Source organism: Pleurodeles waltl, chromosome 1_2 (assembly GCF_031143425.1).
Source record: "Pleurodeles waltl isolate 20211129_DDA chromosome 1_2, aPleWal1.hap1.20221129, whole genome shotgun sequence".
In the NCBI taxonomy this organism is placed as follows: domain Eukaryota; kingdom Metazoa; phylum Chordata; class Amphibia; order Caudata; family Salamandridae; genus Pleurodeles; species Pleurodeles waltl.
Window position 1 is genome coordinate 1,336,701,765 of NC_090437.1, and position 27,175 is coordinate 1,336,728,939.

General features: G+C 44.1%; 1 protein-coding gene across 4 annotated transcripts in view; it reads left to right on the top strand.

Moving 5' to 3' along the window:
* The window catches only part of LOC138251924 (long-chain-fatty-acid--CoA ligase ACSBG2-like), a 411,952-nt gene that overhangs the window by 358,934 nt on the left and 25,843 nt on the right, over nucleotides 1-27,175 (top strand). For all 4 annotated transcript variants that reach the window (XM_069205692.1, XM_069205693.1, XM_069205690.1 and 1 more), the window contains 3 exons: nucleotides 13,414-13,647; nucleotides 14,069-14,286; nucleotides 25,834-25,973. In XM_069205692.1, the coding sequence (XP_069061793.1) occupies nucleotides 13,414-13,647; nucleotides 14,069-14,286; nucleotides 25,834-25,973 (592 nt within the window). The remainder of the gene's footprint in view (nucleotides 1-13,413; nucleotides 13,648-14,068; nucleotides 14,287-25,833; nucleotides 25,974-27,175) is intronic.

A 27,175-nucleotide genomic window follows, 5' to 3' on the forward strand; every position in this document is an offset into this window, starting at 1 on the left:
GAAACATCTTGGCCTTTCTATATCTGGTGCTGGAAATGTTCCCCCTTCCCCTGCTCATGCTCCAAGTGGTCTAGGGAGTCCAGATTGGTGGCAAGTTCTTTGTGTGTTGGAGGAAGCCTCATTGAAATGGAAGTAAGGCAGGGAACAGCTTCACCTCTTCCTCCTGAAAGGATGGTCCATCCTGCCAACATCTAGTCCCTCTGTCTCACTGTTGGGGAGAAATACACAAAGACCAGCTGCCACCTACACCAGGTAATGTGACCCTGTACACTGGCTGCATCCTTGCCCTAAATGGTTAGGGCAAGAAAAAGCCAACTTTCTAAAAGTGGCGTTTTCAGAATTGACTTGAAATCTGATTTTACCGTTCATATGAGACCAAACATGACTTTTCTACTCGTTTCAATCAAAGGTTAGCACTTATTAAATGTAATCGGGTAACCCAATATTATTCTATGGGAGAGGTAGGCCTTGCAGTAATGAAAAACACATTTAAGAGATTTTCACTACCATGGCATGTAAAACAGAGTACATGTCCACCTTTTTAAATACACTACACCCTACCCTAAAGGCTGTGTAGGACCTACTTTAGGAGTGACTTATATTATTATTATTAGATATTTGTAGAGTGCACAGCTACCTGGAGGCCTCCCAGCACTAAACAGATAAAGCTGACAAACTATAAAGGAAAATGAAAGGTCTTGAGCTTTTTACAAAACTGAAGTTCTGAGTTTTCTGATCCAAGCTCCAGTGGTAAAGAATTCCATAGGTGACCCGCCTTGACTACTTTATTAAACCGAAGTGTATTGATCAAAGAAGCGGAGGAGGATCTAAGTGATATCTGGGGGATGTAGGGTGTTAGAATATTCCTAAGAAAGGCCGGACCCGTATTGTGGAGTGCACGATGCACGTAACAGGCGGCTTTAAAGTTAATGCTCTGTTCAATGGGGAGCCAGTGAGGAGAACACAGAGCAGATTCAGCAGAGTGGTGTCTCGGGGTGCACATTAAAAGGCGGGCAGGAGCATTCTGCACCACCTGTAGTCTCTTTAGCACATAGGAAGGGGAACTGAAGAAAATGTGAATTTTCCTATAGGTCCTCAGTAAGTAAAAACAAGCAGCTGCCAATTTCTTCGAGTGGCATTCCATTGTGAGGCGAGAGTCCAGACAGAAACCTAGACTCTTTATATTATCTTTGGGCAAGGGAAGGTCATTCAGTCCAACTGAGACTAATGGAGGGGGCTACAGACATGAAAGATTTCCTACCAACATAACCTCTTTTTTCCTCATTTAACTTGAGTTTGCTGTTCATGCCTATCCGATGTCGCTAAATGGATGGCGAACAGTGTGGCAAAATCTGAGCCGGTCCCAGTAGAAAAAAAAACAATTGAGTGTCATCGGCTTAAGACCCAAGACAATCCATAGGGTGCCACGATCTTTGCGGGGGGGGGTGCCATATAAATATTGAAGAACGTGGGGCTTAATGAACAACCCTGTGGAACCCCACAGGTCAGCAGGAAAATGTAAGAATAATAGGATTGATCCAGGACTTGAAAAATTCTTTGACTCAAATATGAGGAAAGTGAATTGAGGCAGGTACCCTAAATTCCTATTTCAGAGGCTCTGTGAAGAACTTTATGATCTACTGTGTCAAAAGTGGCACTTACATCCAATAAAATGATTGCTGCATAACCACCAGCATCCACATGTCTAGTGTCTTCAGTGACAGCCAACAAGGCTGTTTCGGTTCTGTGGAGCGGTCTAAATCCCATTTGTGTATTATGAAAAATTATGTTCCTGTAGAAAACCTGAGTTGATATGTTTCTCGATTATTTTTGACACAATGGGAAGAACAGCAATTGGTCTAAGTTTCCAATGTTGTGGGATATGCCTATGTAATGAGTCATTCAAAATGTTCATTAGCACCTGTGATATAACTTAGGATCCTAGAGCTAAAATAGGAGGGGGGGGGGAAGGGTCCAAAGGAGATCCGGATTTTATGGAGCCCTTACAATTGTGTACTAGATCTTTAGTCAGAGGCTGGAAAACAGAGTGAGGCTCGATGGGGCTGATCGTCAGGTTGAAGGACAAACTTATCCTCAGTGAAAGTTAATAGGAAGAGTTGCTTGGATGTCAGCAATTTAGTTTTGAAAAATACAGGCTAATTCATTACTATGTGCCTGGGAGTCCTCTACTGTTATTGACCGGGGGAAGCTTAGTCATTTCCTCAAAGATAGAGAATCTCTCAGAGCGTGAGGAGCGTTCAATCCTGGAGGTATAATGGGATGCTTGTGCTGCCTTAATTTCTAAGTGGAAAGAATGAGTCATATTCTTAGAATCTCTTTTGAGGCCAGGGTCATATTATGTCCTCCACTTTCTCTCCATCTGCTTACATTCTTTTTTTAGATCCAGCAAATGGGGAGTAAACCAAGATGAGTTTTTTCCGAAAAGTCTTAACCATAGTTTTTGTGGGTAGAGCGAGATCTAGGGATTTCATAATCTATTTGTCAGAGCCCTCAGCTGTATAGAGTTGGGGAAGAGAAGAGTAGGCAAACGTGCTCGTTAATATGTCCATCCAGACATTCTTCTTCAGCTTTGATCACTGACGTACTGTTAATATAGCACAAGACTGATTTACATGAGGTTGGGTGGGGAGTGTAAATACAATTTAAAAAAGGTCCGACCAAAGGAAGAGGAGCCTGGGCTAATAGTTTAGGGAGATCACTAAAAGCTAGGTCGATTGTATGACCATGAAGATGAGTGGGGCCAGATATCAGTTGTGTTAAATCCAAGGCTGCTAAATCTGTGAGTAGGGCTTTGGCAGGAGCGTTGTGAGGTTCCTCTACCTGAATATTAAAATCCCCTACAATGGTTCATTTTGAATATATACAAGCCACTCTGCCAACCAAACAGGCAAAGCCTGCAAAAACCTACCATTGGGGCCCAGAGGATGGTAAATTAAGATACCAGAGAATGTGAAGGTGGCATCAATTTTCAAAAAGGCCAGGCTTTCACAGTCTGGAATACAGAGGGGGTGGGAATGACAAGGAATATAGTTTTTTTTTTTTTATAAATTATTCCAATCCCTTCTCTTTTCTGAGGTCTGTCGGGGGTAGTTTGAGGGAAAGTACATAATCATATCAGGAGTAGAGTCCTCAGAGGCAAGTTTCTATGAAAAACAGAGCCTCTGGGGTATAGCCATTTAACAATGAATATAAAGTTTGTGTGCAGGTAAGGAACGACAGTTAAGCAGCAATAGCCTGACAGTCTGTTCTTTCTCCAGTGTTTTATTTGCAGGGAATATAGACTGAGGAATCAATTGACAGGAATGACCAATTGAAGGAAAATGGGTTAGAGGGGGGATAGGGGTTAGGCCGGTATTGACCTGGAATCACGGCTGTTATTGAGGGCCATAAGAGATTGCCTGGAATAGCTAATCTCTCAGGAGCTAAGCTTCTTGCCTTTCCTGGCCCTGGGCCAAGCGCAAAAAGGCGCAGACTGGCTTGCCTTCGCCGCGCCAACAGCGCATCCACTTCATGGGCTTTTTATGGGCCCAGAAAGCAAGAAACAGCTAGACCGCACACAAAGATGGCGGTTCTAGTTGGAATGATGAACTGGTAGAAAATGGCCACCGGAATGAACAGGCAGTGACTTATATGTATTAAAAAGGGTGACATAAGTGGGTGGCACAATAATTGCTGCTTGAACACTAGATACATTTAGTTTACAGGCCCTGGGTATGTGTACCTTACTAGGGATTTAAATTAAATGTGCCAATTGGCCGCAAGTGAATTTCACCATGCTTTAAGGTGTGAACACAAGCGCTTTAGCTGTGGTTGGCAGAATCCTAGAGCCAAGAAAAATTAATATCAGCAACTAGGAGCAGTCAAGGCAAGAAGTTAGGGAAAAGACCACACCAAGACTGTCTAGTCTCAAATGATGCAATCCATCATGCTTTCTAAGTTTGTACATGAGTATTATTTATATGTAGGCAAGTCCAAGATACATTTGGCTCATTTTGAAGCAAAACATCAGGAGTCTGGCAAGTTTTCTGCTGACTTGTAAATGGACATAATTATCACTCCTATTCTAACCACTCTCAAATGTCTTTCTAGAGGTTTGGCAATATTTTCAAGCATGCTAAATCCACCAATAAATTGCTCCACTATGGAAGGCCAAACTATCCCGCGGATTGATCTGTTCACTGTGTACTATCTGACATCCTTTTGCTGTCCTCTAACAAAAGACAAACACAGCTAAGTTGTGATACTGCTGTGTCGTAATACTACACCTCCCTACATCCAGGAACCACGAGGCCAAATAATATGTAGTTTCTACTCGGAGACTACCTGAACGAGGAAGAGCCGCAAGTGACTGGTGTTAGAGGGGGAGGAGGGACCACAGTTGGCCACTGTGGATAAGCTTTTTTTTATATATTGGTGTTGTGTGTCATTTAGGAAGTAGCTTTTTTTGAATGGTGACAGTTGGCAGGCTGCTGAATTTCACATCAAATGTCATTGTTTTTGAGGCAAAAACGCTAACTCCAATATCTTCCTGCAATTGTAAATTTACCTATACACTACTGCACATATCCTTATCTGTCAGTGATATTGATCAAACTGGTAACCACTCTTTTAGTGGAAAAAAACTATTAATGTTCATACATAAAATACAGTCCTTTTCAGAAGTGTGCCCAAGGTCCATTTTGTTAAATTTTTAGCAATTCTGATATTCGCTTTAAAAACAAAATTTACACTGGAGCAGTAGAAGATTAAGAAACATTTGTAAATCTGATAATGTCATAAAACTAAAGCTTAATGAAATCTTTCAATAGTAAAACACAGTTGATTGGGGAAGGAGATTAGACTTCTGAAAGAGTTTTGCTTCCACATTTGAAACACATTATGTGAATAAAACAACTTAGTGATGATTTGGATAAATTTAAATCGCATGCTTACTCTCCTGAATCCCTTCACCGCATAAAGCACATTTTTTTTAATAAGTTCTTGGGATCGTCCTTCAAAGGTTGACATTTTCTTATTGTGGAGTGCTCCTGTGGGTAAATTCAGGAAAAGTATCCTATTAGTTGCTCTAAATAAAACCGCTGTTTGAATTCAGAGTTTACTGGATCAAACAGATTGTTTCAGATAACAATAGGATATAGCTTCTGTAAAATGACATACTTTTGATTTAACTCTTCAATTTCCTAAGAGGAGAGCTCAAAAGTAAGTTTTCACTATGGCCTGGTTCATGGCAGATTTTTCAACACTATATAATTGGCTTTAAATTGACATTTTGTGAAACTGAGCTCATTTAGGACTGTAAGTAGGATTCAGCAGATCCTTCGGAAGTTCAAGATAATCTATACCATTATTTTATAATAGTCAAATCTACTTCAGTCTCATTACCAACTAAGCAGAGATCAAGTCTAATTGTGTGTTTTGGCGCTTTCTTTCTAATTTAATTTTTTTTTTTCTAAATGACTCATCCACTTTGGGTCTGGCTACAGCCAGTCTTAGCTCCATATGGTGTAGGGTCGGTATATTGTGAAAAGCTACACTTGTATATTTATTAGCAGTGCTAGGGCTTGATAATATTTTGCCTTATAGCATCAATCATTGCACTCCACTGCCGCCATGTAGACACTGATGTTACAGCATGCAAGGTAGATTAATTTTGCATATTATTGACTGTGCGGTCCAGAATGACTTCGCTGTATGGGAGACGGATGAAAATGTTGGCCTTTTAAACTTTATAGTTGCTGCACCAATCTCCTTCCTGTGCCCAAGAAGAATCATCTGGCCTAATAATGAAGTTAAAATCATTAAAATATATTAGAATAGGATTAATTTCTTGAGTATACTATATAGATATTATATAGAAGTACCCCTGATATAAAGTACCATGGTGATATTGTCTTCCAGATGCAATGACTGCAAAGTAATGATTCCTGAGGTGTTCGCCTGAAGTTATTCAGCTGCAGCTGAAGGAGCCAAAAATGCAATTACAAAGTTGCAGCAGTAACTAGGTCTCTGAATAAAAATGGGGACATAACCTTAATGGAAGCATCAGCTCTGATGAGAATAAGACCTTTCCTAAGGGTTCTGTGAAGTTGAGGTTTAAATGAAGTCCCGAAGCAGGATAGCAAGTAAATCAAAGGTTTATTCTAAACATGGAAACTCCATCCACCCCGCTTCAAGTCTCCGAATCTGCAGGCTGCATTCAAAGCATATCATTCAAAGCATATCATTCTAACCTCCAAGAGTCTGGAGGTAGCCAAAGGAGCAGTAACTAGAGTATAAATACAACCCCTAACTACACAACTAGTACAGTTCTAGAGAGCAGGATATCACAGGTTCCCATCATATACAAGTATTCCCTCAGGAGTGACAGAATTCCCACAGTAATTACTGGAATTAGTGATTTCTATTGCAAATAAAGCAGCTAAATTAGGTTTGGTCAAGGAAGCTCATTATGGAATTCATTCTACAGACAGGAGTCTCAGTGACTTATCAAATGTTGGGAGGTCGCTACTGGCGATTAAAATGTACGTGCTTCATATAGATTTTGTAAAATGATTAAACCTTTAATCTGAGGGCTAATTCCAGCTCCTTTGCTAAACCCAGCACGACCCTTTGAGACAACTTATATTGATGGTATTGGGCCCTTGTCATCTGTCAATCAATATAAACATATATATTAGTAACTTTTTATAGCTCTACATGCTTTAGGGGCTTGGCTTCCCCATGATGCAATGGCTCACACAGTTGCATAACTTTCTCATTGCCATGGGAGAAGTTAAAAATTTTCACAAACAGTTTCTGGCATTCAACATAATGTTGGCTAGTGCCTTATCTGAACTGGGAACTCAAGTAACTGACTCGATTGTATTACTTAACTACAGTATAGTCATTCATTCTTTCCTTTGAATAATATGATATGATTGAAAGGAGCAATAGTATTCTTAAGCAAATCTTGGCCTCAAATGTCTTAAGCAATAGTAATAGAAATGTATGTCAACAGCAAGCTATTAATCTCCCGTAGTGATTACAGTGTGAGATTGAACGCCATTTGAAGCCTTAGAAGGCTATCAGATTAACCCTCTTAGTTTCAATCTACAGATTCTTTACCTTTTCAATTCTCCCCAGGTGTCAGAATGGATCTAGAAGATTTTCGTGACCAGTACCCTTGCGCATCAACGCGCAAGGAGTCTGTTCTTGGGTGGTATCTTTGATTTAGTTAAGGGTTTGCATTACAATTTCGGAAGGATAGCCCCTTTGAAAAAAGTCACCAAAATAAAGGCTCTCTTCTTAGTAAACTCCTCATTGGTGCTACAATTACGTCTTACTCTAAGAAGACTCTACTTTAATGGGGAACAATGTTCCCTCTAATTTTTATCCACTGTGTGCTGCAGTGTGCGGTCTCTGTGCGCTGCAGCCAAGGATACATGCGCCAAGAAATTGACCATTCACGCGCATGCAGCGCATAACTAGCCAAGATCTTTGGCATTAGCCTCTCCATACCACTAAAGCAAAAAGGGATATCATTGCTCCATGCAATAGGGCATCAAGGCAGTTTTGTGACCTGGTTGCACACCCCAAGGACATGACCTGCTAAGTGCCACCTACACCCCAGTTACAGAAAACAGAAATCAGGAGGTTGAACCATTATGAAACTTTAATGAATACTCTGAGTGCTGCAGAGGACCCCGCACATCAAATACAGCCAGTTGTACAATTGGTTAACATTTACAGTTTGATGAACACACTGCTGATGAATGCCATGATCCCCCTGCCAAGATACAGGCTGAGAAATGTTCCTACCCCACCCACACACGGACTGTAGGAGAAGCCGCATCAGAGTTTAGACAAGTCAGGTGCCAAAGTTAGATGTGTGACATGTTTGTTTTTCTCGCCGGTCCTTGCCATTTTTCCAGTGCTGATAAACTCGGTCTAAATCAACTTTCCCATTTGAGAGGTAAGCCTTTGTCCTTATCAGCATATCTAGGTGACTCTCCTCTAGTCTGTTTCTTAATTTGGACTTGATTGCATTCATGAGGCTGAATCCTCGTTCGCAGTCTGCACTTGAAGCCTGGAAAGTTGCACAGATATCAACAAGCTGAGATACAACACTATACTGTGCAGCATTCCGCAGAGTGAAATTCACCATGTCTTGATAGGTCCTAAACAATCTGTTTTTTATATGCGCTGCCACCACATATTTATAATCTCTGTACTGCCGAACAACATCACCAGGGGTGTCACAATCACCCAGGACCAAGACCTTCTTATACTTCTCAACAAGTCTTTGTACATTCTCAGTCCCAAAATCAAACTGTGATTGTGTTGTTACTGTATGGAAATCAAAGCTTGTCCATTCCTTTAATTCATCTTCTGGGAACCTTCTTTCCATGTGCTCACAAAGAAGTTTAATGAAAGATAACATCGGCTCACTATCATACTCTCGGTCCTCTCTGCACAAAGCCATCAGATCTTACTGTGTCGCTCCAAAAGACCGTGTCGCCCAAGTACTGTTCCTTTATTTGGGTAATTTTTGCTCTTGCATACTGTACAGCTTCAACGGTGGTCAAAGAGCTTTTCTGAAACAACTTGCACAAAGATGCAAGTTCACCCAGAATGTCATTTAGTGCTGCAAAGGAAATATGGTAGTTTGAATCCGATAGTTTTTTGTAGCAATATTTAGCAGTTGGGGTCATTCTCCTCAACTCTTTCATGATCAAAGTATTTGAGAGCAACCTCATAATTACGCAAGAGTGCACCAACAGCAAAATGCCTTGAAAGCCACCGCACCTCATTGAGTGGCCGAAAGGAGACCGCTTCACATTCAGTGACCAAAGCAATTTCGTCCAGCTTGGACTTTCTTAAAGGTGAGCGGGAGAACACAGTGTAGACCGTCCTCAGTAATGTTTCCATTTCCCTGATCGGCACTTTTTTCCAGGCATCATCAACTTCCAAATCTTCTCTGTGCGCAACACAGTGCTGCTCAACTAGATGAGGAATGGATTTTTGAGGCGGGTAGCAACACCATTGTTCTTTCCCAGCATCACTGATGCACCATCTGATGTAAACATGACCATTTTCATAAGGTCCAGCTTATTGGCAGTGTAGAACTCTTTTACAGCTGTAGTGATAGCCTCCGCATTGCATGCACTCAGAGTTACAATTTCCCCAAACACTGTTTTGTGCTCTGTTGATGTTACAGATCGGAACTTGAAGTAGAGGCCTCAAGTTATCTGCTCAGCCACTCGCTATGACTAATCGGATTTATAAGGGTGAGCTATTTTTAGGCCTACTGGCTCATTCTGGCAATCGGACAAAAAAGTGTTCTGTCCATTCAGACTATAAATGAGCAATGAAGGTGCCTTTAAGTCTTGTTGTTGTCTTGTCACATTTGCTGTGCATGATGCAGGGAGCGACGTTGCAAGAACTTTGCAACGTGCGCGCTTGCCAAAGGGGCCTGCGTGACGGGGGAAGGAAAGGTGCGGCGTGCCTTACAGGGAACATTGCCCATGGCCTTTAAACGCTGTTTTCATTGACTTCAATCCAGATTTAAATATGAGCATTTTCTGCAATAGGAGAGTACGACTATCGCTTTAAAAGGCTTATTTGAGCTGAGAAAGTGATAATGCATATAAACAACTATGAAGTACGACAATGATGGAAAAGTTGATAACAGCACATTTTCTACTGTTCTGAAGCATTTCCTAGCTCATTAACCATTCATTTTTAACATAAATATCACTTGCTCACTTGTATGCTAAAGTACGGCAAATGATGTTTAAAACACTCCCCGCGGCCTTTAAACGCTGTTTTTATGGACTTCAATCCACATTCAAATATGAGCATTATCTGCCTTAAGGGAGCACGTATATCGCTCTAAAAGCCTTATTTAGGCTTAGAAAGTGATAACGCATATAAACTACCACAAAGTACAGGAATGGTGGAACAACGTGCGCGCTTGCCAAAGGGGCCTGCGCGATGGGGGAAGGAAAGGTGCGCGCGCACCTTACAGGGAACATTGATGGGGAAGGGTGATGGCTCCTAGTATGTAGAAAGCTATTCCCGGCTGTTCCCTTACGATGCAGTACATAACCAGTTTGTTGTCCTTTAAATACGGCAATGTCCAAGTACTAGCAATCAGTGTTGCTTATCTTGTAGGTAAAGGCCAGGCTGCGTTTTTTTTTTTTGTTTGTTTTTTTGTCCCAGTACCCTGTAGCAAGCATAGCATCCCAATCCCATATCAGTAGCAAAATGTCAGTGAATCTAATCTAAATAGGTATATGCAGCATATACCTATCATAGGCCTCTGTCCTCTACCTGCTCCTCCCATCAGCCCAGGAATATGTTTGCTAAGCAGGTACCCATTGCTTTCCCCATACCTTGACCATACATCATGTCTTAAAACAGGAAAATGACGTGTTTGAAATACCTCATTGGTCTGCTTCTGAAAAAGGAGAGATACCTCACCCCCTTTCTTTTGGCCTCTCATTGAACTGACAGGTTTTGAGTTCCCTCATGAAGGCGAGAAGGGTGTGAGGTACGCAGGTGTAGAGGGAGCTCATTCCAGGCCTTGGTGGCGAGGTAGGACAGAGTGGCCTCCGCAGCAGCTGTAGTGAACATGTGGGACGTGTGTGAGGGAGGCTGAATGGAATTCTGTTGTGGACCAGTGGAAGGAGAGCTCATGGTAGAGTTCGGGTCAGATGTTGTGGAGGGCTTTGTACACAAGGGTAAGAACCTTGAATTTGCATCTCTTGTGCATGGGCAGCCAGTGGAGATTTCGGAGGTGGGGGAATGATGCTGGCCTGCCTGGGTAGCTCTAGGATGACTCCTGCTGCCGCATTCTGTATGGTTTGAAGGTGGTGGAGGAGCTGGGTGGAGAGTCCTGTCCGTCAAGTCTGAGGCCGATGAGGGCTTGGGTTACTGTTTTTCTGCATCAATCGGAATCCATCTGAAAATCTTACTGCGCGTGCAGAGGATGTGGAAGCAGGAGGTGTCCACTGTGTTTGTCTCTTGAAGGTGTTTGCTGCTGATGATGATGATGCTGAGATTACGAGCATGGTCAGTTGGGGGTTCCGGAGCTGTCCAAGCGTGGTGGGCCACTGGGTATCGTCCCAGGGGAGGTGGTTACAAAAATGTTCACTTCTGTCTTCATGTTCAGTTTCAAGCAGTTGTATCGGATCCATTTGGCAACATTGGTCATGGTTTTGCTGAAGTGGGTTTTAGGGGTGGTGTGGTCCTTTTGAGGGAAAGAATATTTGCTGTCTATCATTGGTGTATGAGATGATGTAGTCAGTGAGAACTGACCATCTCGGCCAGCGGCGTCTTGTATGTATTGAAGAGGGTGAGGACCCTTGGACGCCCTATATTTTCTTGGGCTCCGAGGTAAAAGTTGGTTGGCAGATTCTCTGGGTGTGTCCTGTGAGAAAGGCAGGGGTCCATTGGAGGGCATTGTTTTGGATTCCGATGTGGTGGAGTCTGGAGTTGAGGGTGTAGTAGAAGACTGTCTTGAACACCGCTGAGAGGTTAAGTAGGATCAGGGCTCCCTTCTCTCTGCAGTCAGAGGGCTCGGATGTCGTCCGTTGTGGCAATCAGGGCGGTCACTGTGCTGTGGTTTGCACAAAAGCTGGAATAGGAAGTGTCCAGTAAATTGTGTTCTTCCAGGTGTTTTGAGAGTTGTTGGTTGATGGCTCTTTCCAGAAAGTGTCTGGGAAGGAAAGCCGTGAGATCTGGCAGTAGGTTTTGACTTCGTTGATGTTGGCAGATGGTTTCTTCAGGAGCTGTTTGACCTCTGCATGCTTATATGCTTCAGGGATGTTGGCCATCATGATGGAGGCGTTAAGCAGGGTGCAAGGACGCTGCTGATCTCCCTCTGACCCAGGTTGAAGATGTAATGGGGGCATGGGTCATTGGGTGATCCAGAATGGGTCTAACTCATGAAGGCTGCTGTTTCCTGAATAGGGAGCAGCTTCCAGCCTGTGATCAGGTGGCTGGAGGTGTTGTCTGGTGGGGTCAGAAGGTGCTTAAAGCTCGTGGGTTGGGGTAAAAGTTGTTGTAAAAGGCTGTGATTTTGTCGTGGAAGTAGTCTGCTAGTGTTGCAGAGGGTCTGGAAGGGTTGGATTGTGTGTTCGGTGGCTGCTGGGCAGGAAAACTAAGTTTGAAGAGTTCCTTGGAGCAGTTGGTGCTTTTCTCAGCAGGGATATTTGTTGAGTGCTTCTTTGAGGTTGTTGTGGTCTAAGTCTGCCTGTCCACCATCATCTTTCTAGCCATTTCATTCTCGAGCGTGAAGTTCAAGAGAACCAGCTGGCAGGATTATTGGATCTTCTGGTGTTGGAGTTCCTTGTGGGGGCAGTTGAGGATCCACTCAAATTGTGAACATCTTGCTGTAGCAGCGTTCAAGGTATCCACTTTACGAAAGTAAAAGGCCAAATACGGATAAACTTGCTTGCCTGCTAGGTAGGGTACTGCTGAGGAGACTCATGACTGGACACACAGGATTGGTTAAATTCTTAATTACGTACAATTCCTGAGTGGGACAAGACAGGGCAATACTGAAGCAATACAAGACAATCTTGCTAGCAGTGTGTGTATTTGGAATATGAACCTGATACTGCGGAGTAGCTTTGGATTCAGACCATCCAGGGTTCGGTGAAAAGCTTCCACAAAATGTAGCTGGTTGTAGTCATCCTGTGGAGGGAAAAGCCTTCACTCCTGAAATGCTTGGGTCTTCAGGTCAGTAAGAGCCACGTATCCCTCCAGAGTCTTGATGTTGAAGCACCTGCAGTTCTCCTGACCAGCTTGGCGGAACAGTGAGAAATGAGACTTGTTAATGTTTAACATGAAGACCACCTGCCTAAGGTGCAGGCAGGGCAGTTGCTGTCAGGAACTCTGGTAGTCAGGTGGGAGAGGCTAGCATCAGGGGAACGTGTTTTAATTTCTATTTCCAAAAGGGTGAATTGATACCATCCCAGTACAATGGAGTCCAACTCTCCCATATTTAGCAGACCTTGCCTCAGAACTAGATAATGCTATTCACATCTCAAATGATCACAATTGAAACCACTGAATTCAAAGCCATTGTTTTGTTCAGTATAGTGTGTTTGTGTGTGTGTGTGGACGTCTGCCTAGGGACATTTGTGATTATTAACCAGCTATAGGTCACAGTGGTTCTAGATAGTTTTGTTTCTGTTCTTTAGCTGCCTTGGCAGGGAAGGATGTATCTGAGTGCTGGTGCAGTTAGCAGGGAGTAGGACCATGTTGCTACTTCTCCTGTGTAGCAGTGATCGCATTTGTTGCTCTTGAAGTGTTACTTGGTGCACACAAGTGATGTTTGTTGTGTGGTTGCTAGCTTTAATCCTTATTGTATATCACCCATACATGCTCTAATGTCTCCTCCTGCAGGATCAGCTCCATGCCCTGGGGTTACACTCTGGCAAATATCCTGGTCTTCAGGAGGGTCCACGCTGCCCTGGGCCTTGACCGCTGTACCCGGTGTTACTCAGGAGCTGCCCCCATCATGCGGGACACACTGGAGTTCTTCATGAGCCTGAATCTGCCGGTGCTGGAGCTGTATGGCATGAGTGAAAGCAGTGGTCCACACACAATGTGTGTGCCTAGTGCCTTTCGCATCATGAGGTAGGTGATGCATCTCCCATATCACTTCCACCATATGGTCACCATGCACTTCTATACTGACCAACTGAGCTACTTCCAAACTGCAGGCATGCACTGAGCCGTCTAAACTCTCAGGCCTTCTGCATGAAGATGCGACTACTTCAGTGTCTGTCTACTCACGGGAGAGCACAGTGATGCTCATGGTGTAGCTTATCCACCATACCACTGCCCTTCATTGCCTTGCATGGGATTAGAGCACCATGATAGTCATGGTATCACTCGCCTAGCACACCTGCCCTTCACTGTCTTGCATGGGGTTCGAGCACTGGTGATCGAATCACTCGCCCTCCATATCTCTACCCACCACATCTCTTACATTCATTTACCTGAAAGGGATTCCTATTGGCATGTTTCAATGAACTGTCCACCTCTTTTTCTCTAGCACTGGTAAGGAGATACCTGGGTGTAGAACACAGATCTACAGACCAGTGGAAGACGGCACCGGAGAGATCTGCTTCTGGGGTAGACATATATTCATGGGCTACTTGAACATGGAGGAGAAGACCAAAGAGGCCTTGGATGAGGAGGGCTGGTTGCACTCAGGGGACCTTGGCAAGCATGACAAAGATGGCTACCTGTACATCACTGGGAGAATCAAAGGTAAACAGCATGTCCTACTGTTGTCACTCAACTATGATCATGTCCACACAATTTAATGTCAACTTAAAGCTTTAGCTCTTGTAATAAACAAGCAACCTCCATTTTACTAAGCTTTAGTCTTTTGTATAGAAGTTACTTTCTAAACACTAAATACACATGGTAAGCCAGGAGTAGTCATGAAGGAGCAGTAGGCACAGTGGAAGTGTAGTCTAGGGGTTTGCAAAGACCTGTCACACCCCTAAAGAACCCTGCCAGTACACTACAGAATTTCCACTATTAACAAAGTGGGCCGTGTTTGCTGGTTTACGGTCACCTGTTTTTGCACATTGAAATATGATTTTCACTGCACAGCAAAGTTGTTTGCACTTATGAACAAACCAACTTGGGGAATGCATGCAAGCTACTTCTCTGCTAGTTTATTTTGCATCAAACTTTTTTTGCATCTTGGTGTTTATCAGCAAATGATGCCCCTTATACAGAATTTTGTTATTGCTTTGTAACAGGATATGTAACATATTGTCACAGGTTTCATGTGAATGTGGGAGAGCAAAAGAGTTTGCAAAAGTACATAGTGTTCAGGAGAGCTTCGGGGGGTTTGTGAAAACAAAACAACTTAAACCCCCCACCACCCCCCCCCTTCGCCCGTCCCCCCTTAAACTTGGTACGTATCAGGATAACATGAGAGCAGGTTGTACAGGAGAACTTAAGTACCGATTTACATGTAGTGTTTTGTAACATCTGCCTCACCAGATTCTCATGGCAACGCGTAAGATAGTTATTATCAATTAGTGAACCTTTTATAGATTCACATGCTTGAATAATTCCATGTTGACCTTAATTAGCTTTCAACAGCAACATTTATCAAACAAGCAGAAAGGGACATGGTGTTACATTAGTAGGCAATGCATGTTAAAGGATCGAAACTTCAGCCATTTGCAAGGAATCATGCTGCACCTAACTCCTCCTAGAGGCCACCTTACCTCGGATTTCTGCTGGATGTCATGAGGTAGTGTCCTTCTGAGCCCTGCCTTATAACATCAGCAATGGATTTTTTTTCTTCACCTACCTGAAAATGTACACTGTGCTTGCTTACATTCAAAATGTGATTACTTGCAGACTTTGGTTCTGAGAGCTGGATTTTTGATAGTAAGAAAGCGTTTCATAGCCTGTAATTGTTGGTTACAAAAGACTGTGGTAGATGCCTATTAAGACTGCATATAATCCCCATGTTTGGAAATTGGGTGTATGGTTGAGTGTGTGGGGGGCTGGGGCTTGTCGGGGTATGACACAAGCAAACACCAAATTAACCTGTGCTCATCCTCTGGTAGCTTGGCACAGAGCAGCCAGGCTTAACTTAAAGGCAATGTTTAAAGTATTTGTGCAACATTTAAAACACAGTGAATACACATAAAAGGATACCAAACCTGGTTAGAAAAATAGAACTTACTTTAATAAAACAAGACCAACAAAATACAATTAGTAAAATGGTTATTGAATTTCAAAAATTTTCAGTAAAACAGCACCAAAAAGCTTAGAGTATCAACTGTGGCTATCTGGACACTCCGGACTGGGAAAAGTCAAAAGTTCAGGCCCACTGCGATGGAGCATGGGCTGGATATAGAAAACAGCTAGAACTGGTGGACCAAAGTACCTTAATCTGAGGTTGTGGAGCATTGTGTGGTTCCATGTCCAATGTGTCGTACAGCAGAGGTGATGCGTGGGTTCCGAGATGAGGCTGTTATTGTGCCAGATCCTGTTACTGCGCTGTCGAAGATCCTGTCGACGGGGCTTGGGTTGCGAAAGCCAGTTGTTTTGAGATCTGTGGCGCAGCAAAGGTGATGCGTCCATTCGGATGAGCACTGTGGCTGCGATTAGAGGTTCGGCTTAATCCTTGCAGCTTCTGTTGACTACATAGGCAAGGAGCTTGCACCAGGAAAAGCATTGTGCCGCTGCAGTATCGAAGGCAGTGTCTGTCCCAAGTTGTAGAATACCGCAGCGATGAGGCTGGCAACAGGTCCAGCCCATGCAGTGAAGGCGATGTGTTGGTTTTGCTTGGGAATTGTGCTATGCAGCAGAAGATGCTGGTTCTGTTGGTTCCACTGAGACTTTTGCCTGCTTCCAAGGGTCGAGGACTGGGGTGGGCACCACTTGGCAGGGTAGACTCAGATTGCAGAATACAGATTTTAGAATCCAGGTGCAGGGTGGTTGGAAGTATGTCCCTGAGACTTCAGATCAGAAGGCCAGCCAGCTAGCCCTTGGAGTCACTCTGGGTTCAAGTGGGGGTAGGCCTGGTCCTCCTCACCCTAGTAAGAGGGCAGCAGGCCAGCACAATAGAACAGGAGTCAACCAAATTGGCAGTCCTGCAGAGTGTCAGCACCTTTAGCAGCAGTCCTCCTTTCTGGCAGAATAGCCACAGGTCAGAGGATGTGGTGTTGTCTGAGGTCCAGTACTTACCCTGTGGTGCCTTTGAAGGGGGGTACACAAGGCCTCAAGGTGCTTGCTTGCACCAGGGCAACATATGCTTAAATGAGACTGGCGCAACTTGCCAGTGTGTGCCTACTTGCACACGGTGTTGCAATGTGTGAGTGGGGACTAGTAACACTCGCCTGGGTGTGTAACTTGCACCCTGATAGTTTCCCTATATAGGTACTGTAGCTGGCATTATTTGCCAGGGTATGTACACTTGCACATTGGTAATCTGGGATAGGATCACCATTGGCGCACTGGCACCTTTGTGGTGGCTTTACCTAAAGTGTCCCATGTGCCCTGGCAGGAATGGGTGTGCACCGGAGCAATTTGCCAAGGAAGTGCAGAACACCCATGCGTGTTCACACTACCTATGAGTGCTGGTCTACCCATAAGGTAACATGGGAGAATGAGTCTTATTGTTGGAACGTGGATTATTGGTAAGGGCAGGTCAGTACCTACACTTAGCAACAGGCCATTATCCGCCACTTAGGTCCAGTTCGGTTTCAATAAATTAAACGCAACTCAACCCTTGGTAGCTTGGCAACGAGCGACAAGGCTTAACTTAGGAGACAAATGTGTAAAACATTTAAAAATCACAAAACAGTAAATAAGTAAAACACAACAATAAAACTCCAACAATGTGTAACAATAGATTATATTTATATCTTTAAAATGACACCAACATCTATCAAATTGGATAAGGAGAACTGGAGATACTAATTTTTAACAAATTAGTGTTTATTAGCTCCTAGAAACAAAAATCTGGTCTCACCTCAACTGGGGCAAAGTTCAAGTTTAAGGCCGACCGCGATGAAGCCCTGCTCGGCTACAGCAAGTGGGAAGCCTTGGTCAAAAGTTTACCTTCGGACTTAATAATTTTCTTGAAGACTTTTTCAATGGGACGAAGTCGTGAGTCTGATCCGACCTCCCTGGAGCTCTTCCTCGGCCACAATTTGCGGGAGCCCTCAGTGAAGATTTCAACGTTCAGAGTTAGACGATTTTTCAAGATGAAAATTTATAGACATTTCGTCCTTGGTGTGGTCTCCCTTAACTATTTGTCTCTGTTCCCCAGATTGCTGATGTGTGCTGGACTCTGATTTTGCTGTTTTTGTTACTCTGGGCACTTTATCACTGCTATCCAGTTCTAAAGTGCAAGTGCTCCTTTACAAAATGTGTATGTAATTGGCTTATCCATTATTGGCGTATTTGATTTATTAGTAAGTCCCTAGTACAGTGCATAAGAGGTGCCCAGGGTCTGTAAATCAAATGCTACTAGTGGGCCTGCAGCACTGGTTGTGCCACCCACATAAGAAGCCCTGTAAACATGGCTCAGACCACTGCAGTGTCTGTGTGTGCAGTTTTTAACTGTAAATTCGACTTGGCAAGTGTACCCACTTGCCAGGCCTAAGCCTTCCATTTCCTAACATGTCAGACACCCCTAAGGTAGGCCCTAGGTAGCCCCAAGGGCAGGGTGCAGTGTATGGTTAAGGTAGGACATATAGTAATGTGTTTTATATGTCCTGACAGTGAAATATTGCTAAGTTTGTTTTTCACTGTTGCAAGGCCTGCCACTCACATAGGTTAACATGGGGGCTACCTTTAAATATGATTAAAATGTAGATTTCCTTTGGGAGCGGATGGACATGGGGAATTTGGGGTCTTTGAGCTCACATTTTAGATATACATCTTTTAGTAAAATTGATTTTGAGATTGTGCGCTTAAAAATGCCACTTTTTTGCTTGGACAGGGACCTGACTGCCAACCAAAGACCCCATTTCTAACAAAAATCCTTCAACCGGGCCAAAACTGAATCTTGATCCAACACCCCTGGAGCCCTCTTCGGATACACTGCTCGGGTGGTCCCGGTCAACTTTCTACTTTTGGACTTTGTCACTTTTTCTGAGATTTTCTTCACCGGGGCAAACCTGCAAGTCTGGCTGGGTCGCAGTTGAGGCAAGCCAGCTAGAGTTGCCGCATATCAGTCCCTCTATGGAGCTTTTTCCAAAACGTTCTCCAAACTTCTGGATCTTCTTCCAGAAGATCTTTTAATTTTAAGGTCTTTTAGGAGTCCACAACTCACCCCAAGGTTCCAGACGCTCTGAGTTGTTCCTTAAGGGTGTGGACTACAACTCCCAGAATGCACCTGGCCCAATCTCCAAATTGGCCACTGGAAAGTGGTCAGCTGGTCAGTTTCTTCAGGATTTGATGCAGGGGACTCTGGTTAGGAATTCTTCACCTGTAGCAAACAGTCCTTCCTTGAACCAGTTGAAGCCAGGCAAAGTCCTTCTTGTGGTGAAGCCCAAGTTTGCAGCTGGTTCAGTCCTTCAGGTCAGGGGTCCAGCAGGGCAGTCCGTCTTCTGATGTTCTTCCTTATAGGGATCTGAGGTGTGGGTGTAGCTCTGCAATATTTATCCTTGCTCCTGGGTGACAAAAAGGGGGGGACAGGGCAGAGGAAATGGGGGGGGGGGGGGGGAGGAGTTGGGGTAAATCCTGGTTCTTCAATCAGATGTAGGGTCCTCCTGTGATGACCACTTCCTGGGAAGTGTGGCAAAAATCAATCCCTGGGGAGCAACATCCTTCGAAAATCTATTGTGGCTGAAAGTGATTTTTGGAGGTTACATCTGGCTGAGCCCCACCCACTGGTGTGGCAAAAAATCCTAAATACACCCCTCCTAATCTAATCAAGGGGGCACCTAGTTGCCTGGGGTTGCATGATGTGAAGGTAGGTTCTTGGTTGCTCCAAATGTCCTTCCCTGCCTTTGAAGACCAGTTTGGCAGCTTCCTCCCGCCCCCACTCCTCAGCTGCAGTGCAGAGGTAGTTCCCCTCCCCCAGGCACATCGTTTGTGTTCAGCCCAGGCCTCTTCGCACCCCATCAAGGCAGCCCGGCCAGTCTGCCAGAGGCTGGCCAATCGGAGATGGGCACTACAGAGCTGAAGTTGGCAACTTTTCAGGTAGAGTTTAAAACTCTTTACCTGAACTAGTTGTGGGGTTTATTATAACAGTTAATTTGATACCAAACTCGGGGTATCTGACACTTAAGGGGACTTAATTAAAATAGTCTCCCCATTTTAGCCTATGGAGACCATTCACTACAGTGAGGGGAAAAACGAATTTGCCTGTTTTACCTCACCAAGGCTTATAAAACTATTTTATAAGGTCCCTGCTTATAGTTACATGGCACCCAATCCTAGGGGCACATAGGGCACACCTTAGGGGTGACGTATGTGTAAAAAATAAGTTACTTTTAATTCCAAAGTCGAATTTGCATTTAACTTTCATTTAAAAGCAGCCAGCAAGGAAGGCCTACCTTTAAAATTACCCTGGGCACCTCAGCAGTGCCTATGCTGGGGTCCCTAAACCTGGTACAGCCCTACAGCTATTATAAGTAGTCTCAGCCATGTGGCCTCTGCCCTGGAGCCTATACTGCACCTCCCCGCCACGTCATAGGTTCAGTGGCCCTATGGGCTTCACCTAATCAGCAGGATGTCAATGGATGGGGCTACATTCTTAGTAACTTCCAGACCACTCACTCCATCACTGCTTAGCCACGTCCCCATCCAAACCTGGACCTCTTTCCAACTGAGAGCGCCATAATATATTGGTTCTTTGCAAGAAGGGCGTGGGAACCAGGTTTATGGTGTGATGCCTTTTTTTTATTGTTGCAGTTAGACATTTGGCTGTGCCTGTCCAAAACTTCCTGCTATCCTGAGTTATAGCATGAAAGCATGAGATTTCCTGCTTGAACTTGCTTATATTAGCCAATAGAGTGATTGGGATGCAGGTGTTTACAATCGAACCATTTTTGAGGCTTCAAAATGACAGTGGTATTATAAACACAAGAGGCATCCATATCAAAAGTGCCAAAATATTATAATCTAAATGAACCTTTAATTTTGAGAGCTTTTTTCCCCGAAATCCTGCTACAGTGGCAGGGACATTACTTTCTTTCCATATCTGCAGTGTAAGAAGTTTGGTTGGTGGTTGAGGGTGCCGTGAGCCCTTCTCAAGGAATGACCATGGTCCTTGTGAGGGTGAATCAAAGTCACTAAATGAACCTGTGCTTAGTCCTTCGGTATCTTGGCACAAAAGCAGTCAGGCCTAACTTAGAGGCAATGTGAAAAGTATTTATGCAGCACACAAACAGTAATAAAGTGAAAGTGCCACACAGGAGAAATCCCACACCAGTTTAGAAAAATATAGGTAAAGGTAATAAATTGAGACCGAAATGAGAAATCCAGTCAGAACTGGAGAAATGCAGTTTTAAAGATTTCAGGAAAGTATAGTACCTAAAAACAAAGCTTTACTCACAGCTATCTGGTCGTGCAAGTCCGGGTTAGTCACGGATACAGGCTGATGGGGAGCGCAAGTCAGATACCAGAGACCAGTTCAGTTCTGCTGTAAGTTACCTTCTAAAGTCCAATGCTAAGAATTCCTCCTGCAGTGGAGGGGCCAAGAGGAGCAGGGAGAGCTTTACAGATAGTCGTTGCTGGCGCGCGAAGATCCTTTAGGGCATTGAGGGAAGTTTTTGCTTCAGCTTCGCATTGGTCACTGTGGGCTGTTGATGCTGTAGTGCAGAGTGCAGATCTTTCATTGCTGATTGTCGCTGGAGATCGCTGTAGCGCAGAGTCTGGTTTGGCAGACAGCAAGATCTAAGCACAAACAGGCCCATTCACAGTTGAGAAGGACCCATAACTTCAGGTTTCCTCCTTTTCTTCAAGGAGTTCAGTGAACATCACATCCAGGGTCCATGATCTGATGGGCACCTCTTGGAGTTCAGCCATGACTTTCCTACCTGCTCCTAATCCAACGTTATCACTTATTAAATGTCTTAGGGTTACCCAGTGTTATTCTGAGAGAGAGGTAGGCCTTTTAATAGTGAAAAAGAATGAGTTTTTTTCACTGCCAGGACATGCAAAACTTTAAGTTATGTCCAACTTTTTGAGTACAAGTTACCCTGCCAATATTCTGTTTAGGGCCTACCATAGGGGTGACTTGTATGTACTAAAAAGTAAGGTTTAGGCCTGACAAAGTTTATTTGGCCAGGTTGAAATGATACTCTAAAACTATACAGGCTGAAATGGCAGGCCTGAAACATGTTTATAAGGCTATAGGATACACAAGGGCAGCATAAGAGGGGAAAAAGGGGCCAGCGGGGCACCCTTCACGCTAACTCAATAACAAGTAGCCCCAGTATCCAGCACGCCTAAGACAGGAGTTGGTGACAAAAGGCTCCCCCAGTATCATCCATATCTAGGAACCTAAACAAGCTCTGTTTCGACTGACACTAAAAGAGGGGTGTATGTATACCAACATATGGTGACACAGGACAGCCAAACTTGAAGGAGAAAACTATTCTAAAAACACATAGGAAGTGCCTCACAGAAGCAGCCACTACAAGCATGCTGGCCAAAGCTTGGCAGCTGACTCATTTTCTTCATCATTGGCACTTCAGGAGAAACCTTTGTTGTGAACATATTTTTCTATACCAATTGAGTGTAGTGAAATGGTCCCAGCTAAACTCAGAGCACTCTTGCGACTGAATCTAGTTTGGTCTTAGACAAAATGCTGATAGCCAGCACCAGACTGACTGCCAATGCTTTTTCTTCACTCCTACAAAATTTTCCCCAGTGGTTCTGCTTTTATTTATTTCTTCCCTTGTCCAATGAAGGTTTTAGTATTCCTCTCACCACCCTGCTTAATTCTCTAGTACGCCAAACAACCCCCTTCCCAACAGTCCAGTTCCACCCCATGACAAGGACCCTTTGACAAGGATATGGATGGAGAGATCGTGAAACCTCATTAAGCTTTGATTATAAAAGTTAAAAGGTTAATGGTGGGCTATTGAAATATCTTGCTGTTCTTTTCTTCAGACAGATGGCAAACGGATCTTTGAATGGAGATTTAATACTGAAATCATGAGAATATTGTTGCTGGATGCTCGGTTCTCAGTTACCGCAGGCCTGCGTCGCGCTGTCCTGTCCTTTGCCTTGAGACATCAAGAATGAACCGAGCTGATGAGTGTCTCAGTGTCAGATCTGGGGTTTTACTTGCTGCACAGCGTCTTAGGGGAGGGGTCTGCGAAGGAGGTTTGCTTACAGTTAGCTATAGGATCTTTGATATCAAACTCTGCTGAGGTGGTTGTGATGAGGTAGCCGTTGAAGTGGTAAATAAGCTTCATGACCTGCAGTATGCCTTGGGTCATCTGTGGAGAGTGCATTGTTGTAGTGCATTTCTATCTTTAAAGAAGGACGATCACAGCTCAATGTTTACATTAAATGCGGACTCGGAGGTTTCTATGGCTGATGTTGAAGGCTGGTGCCAAGCTTTGTTTCGGCACCAAAAGTTCCAAGCTTCATTTTGACATGTAGGCATTAGGAAACAAAGTAGAACTATGTGAACTGTATCGTGAACACACCCTGTGAGCTTTCAGGCTCAGTGCATCTAAGCTACAACCATGCTGTCTGAGGTGCACACGCGGAAGCACAGGGCAATGGTGGGATAGGCATACTTGTGAGATGCTCGGTGTACGTCGCGTACATTAACGCACATTTTGGAGTTACTGTGTTATGAACACTTCAGCACCACCAGAACCAGTGCATGGGCTCCTCTGAGCCTGCAAATAGGCACTGGACATGTTCATGATATGACCCCTGATTGTTTTTTTTTCCATGGGGACATAGTTCTGTATGCTTGCTTTTAAGACCCTCAAGATGTAAGCCTTACAGCAGTGTTTTGAAATGCTAGCTATTCGTGTCCACAGTGATCTTTGTGGCCAGTATTTCCATACTGTTTGTACACACTTATCATGGGAAGCTGTACCTGTCCATACTGTGCTTGTACACACCTATCATGGGAAGCTGTGCCTTTCCGTACTGTGCTTGTGCACACTTATCATGAGATGCCAGACCTTTCTGTACTGTGCTTGTACACACCTATCATGGGAAGCTGTGCCTTTCCGTACTGTGCTTGTGCACACTTATCATGAGATGCCAGACCTTTCTGTACTGTGCTTGTACACACTTATCACGGGAAGCTGTACCTTTCCATACTGTGCTTCTAGACACTTATCATGAGATGCCAGACCTTTCTGTACTGTGCTTGTACACACTTATCATGGGAAGCTGTACCTGTCCATACTGTGCTTGTACACACTTATCACGGGAAGCCGTACCTTTCCGTACCGTGCTTGTACACACCTATCATGGAAAGCCGTATCTTTCCATACTGTGCTTGTACACACCTATCATGGGAAGCTGTGCCTTTCCATACTGTGCTTGTACACACTTATCATGGGAAGCTGTACCTTTGGTACTGTGCTTGTACACACTTATCATGGGAAGCCGCATCTTTCCATACTGTGCTTCTAGACACTTATCATGAGATGCCAGACCTTTCTGTACTGTGCTTGTACACACTTATCACGGGAAGCTGTACCTTTCCATACTGTGCTTCTAGACACTTATCATGAGATGCCAGACTTTTCTGTACTGTGCTTGTACACACTTATCACGGGAAGCTGTACCTTTGGTACTGTGCTTGTACACCTTTATCACGGGAAGCCGCATCTTTGCGGTCCGTGCTTGCACACACTTATTTTTAATATTTATGGATAGTTTTTGGAAACCATGAACAGTCCTAGTAACCTGGACACTGGCTTTTACTTATTTAATATGCAGTAGGCACACTTCAAGCAGGGAATCAGGTTTAGTTACACATTCAGGAGTACACTTATGCAAACAGTTGAATTATATAGTATACATTTCTCATTCTCATGCATTTATTCCATCCAGGGAAAAGAGTTTTGTGACTCTTCTTTCCTACTTGTCTGAACTTAATTGCACCTTAGAGCTATTGGAGCACAGATTACTGCACTGGAAATATTTGAATCTAATGGAAGGCTTATTGCTTGAACTATCCGGTTAAATTCAGTAATTAGTATTGAAATCAGAAGAAACAATTTTGTATTGTTTGTTCCTTTGGTCCTGCAGGCTCTAATCCCCCACTGATAGGCATATGTCTCTTCTATGCAATTGAGAAGTCTTTGGCTGTGCCTTGGCTTCCATCACAGCTGCTGTCTTATTTCAGATTGGGGTTAAGAGCGGGATAGAAGTGTGGGAAATTCACAACTGAACAAGGACCAAGGGTGCAAGGAACTCTACAGCACTGCTGACCAGGGTCAGTGTTTAGGTTAAGTAAGAATTACTGATCCAAGGTAGAGTAATGAGTGGTGCAGGTTTGGTAGATTGGGATGGTAGTGGGATGTGATGGAGGCCTCCGAGGTTGTCCTAGCTGGTCAAGGGTTAGTTCATGCAGATTCACTTTATGCTTGAAAAGGAAGGTCTTTCTTGTTTAAAACTGATTTGCCGCGGAGTGCTCCAAACTATCTCAAATGCAAGGGTTCAGTGCTTAGTTTTGGTTGTAAGTGGCGCAGACCTGCATTCATTTATGGAACAGGGACTGGTGCTCATCAGATTTTGACCCAGAGCAAGAGGTAAGAAAGGGAACAAGGAGGAATACAAAAGGGAAGGAATTTAGGAAATGAACCTGCAAGAGTAGGACATGAACTATAGAGTGGTAGACTAAAGCCATGAGGTGGACTGAGGAATAGGCAGCCTTGGGTTTTGGTTAGTTACCCAGCACTCAGCAGCGGGCTCTTAAGAAAAGCTCTGGCCCCTGAACATTTCTACTAAAGAATCACTGCCAGGTTTTGGTATGCTCTGGGTGGTATATGCATGTCTCCAGCAGTGCATCTGTTTCCGCCTAAAACTTGACGAGAGCTCAAGGAGGCCATGAGTGTTCAAGCTGGGTTGCAAAATTTGCAGTGAGCTGTGTGGTGCAATGTCTGCATTCTCCAGTACATGCACACTAAGGAGCAGCCTAGGCACAACACACCTGAGTGGGTCTAGACCCTTGTCTTGAATAAATCATTTACTATTAACTATGGTCATCAACTTAGGACTCGCTGTTGATCATGCAGAAGGTACGACTAAGATGCCCCAAATGCACACAAATTATACTGAAAACTAAATTCTTGAATTTTATTGGATTCCCATTTCTTGTTATCTGATTGGTTCCAGAGCTTATTATCACAGCAGGCGGTGAGAACATTCCCCCAATCCCAATCGAGGACGCAATAAAGGAAGAGCTGCCAATCATAAGCAACGCAATGCTGATTGGGGACAAGATGAAGTTCCTGTCTATGCTGCTTACGCTGAAGGTAAGTGATGTTAGCGTGCACCTTCTGTATCTTCTCTTTTTTAAATGGTCCAGGGATAGCTCATCGAGCGAGCCGCTAGTGCTCCTGCAGACCTTTTTCGAGTATCCTCCGATCTAAGCCATGTCTGCTTCTGGCGTTCAAGCGATTACACGTCTGGTCAAGGCACCACCGTGCCTTGGTAGCTGACCTGGCTCGTTGTTATTGATTCTCCTTAGAATCGTTATCCACAGAACTAGTACTTGGTGTCCCTACATTTCATGAGGTGGCATCTACTGTTCTTGCCTTAATAAAATGGTCCCTCTTCAGTTACGTACACTTTGTAACTTCATTTGGTCATCAAATGCCTCTAGAAAGTGGAACTCAATTCACTTGCCTCTTTTCAGAGACTCCTTCTGGTTAAAGTTGTTTTCCAGACCATCCTATAAATGAGTCTATTACTAGTAAACTTGACAACTTGGACTCTGGAAAAGCTGTTTCTGATGGATACTACTAACTGCAGATTTCTTTCCACAAGCTTCTGCTTGCTGGTAGATGGCACTGTGTGGCTCCACGGTGACTGTACCACCCCAGAAATGACCTGAGGATCTGCATAGAAGCACCTCCTCTGCATTCTGATGTCCATTCCTTCCTTTCTGCACCCTTCAAAAGAAGTTGATGCCAAAGCAAAGATGGACATCATGCTCCGATTACAGACCTGTGACAAGTCCATTTCCCATTTGAATTCTTCTAATAAGAAAAGTCCAATCACAAGGATAGAAAGATGGAGGGCTTGTCCACATTGTGCTATTCTAAGAGGGCGTCAAGGTTAGTCACATCTTTACAATCCCTGTAATGTGATCCGGTTCCATAGCTGGTTCCCACGCATTCATTGATGCTACAGCAGGTAACCCTTCAAAGAAGTCATGCTGCAGATCTTCTGTGCCGTTCCGGTCCTTCTGGCACATCTTCAGGCCCCTGGGAGCCACAGGGCTCTGACGACCACTGTAGTGTCTGCTCCTCTGAACCAGCTACAGGACCTCTACCAACTCTGGTAGAGCCAGCACCTAGATCCACATCAGTTCTTTCCGTACTGACCTCTGGTAGAAAATTCAGTCCTAGTTTTTGAACCTGAGCTGACGTCTGCCCAGTCTCGACTGATATTGCTGAGATGCAGAAGTACAACCATTTTTAATACAACTTGACTCAAGGGTTTCCAGCAGCGG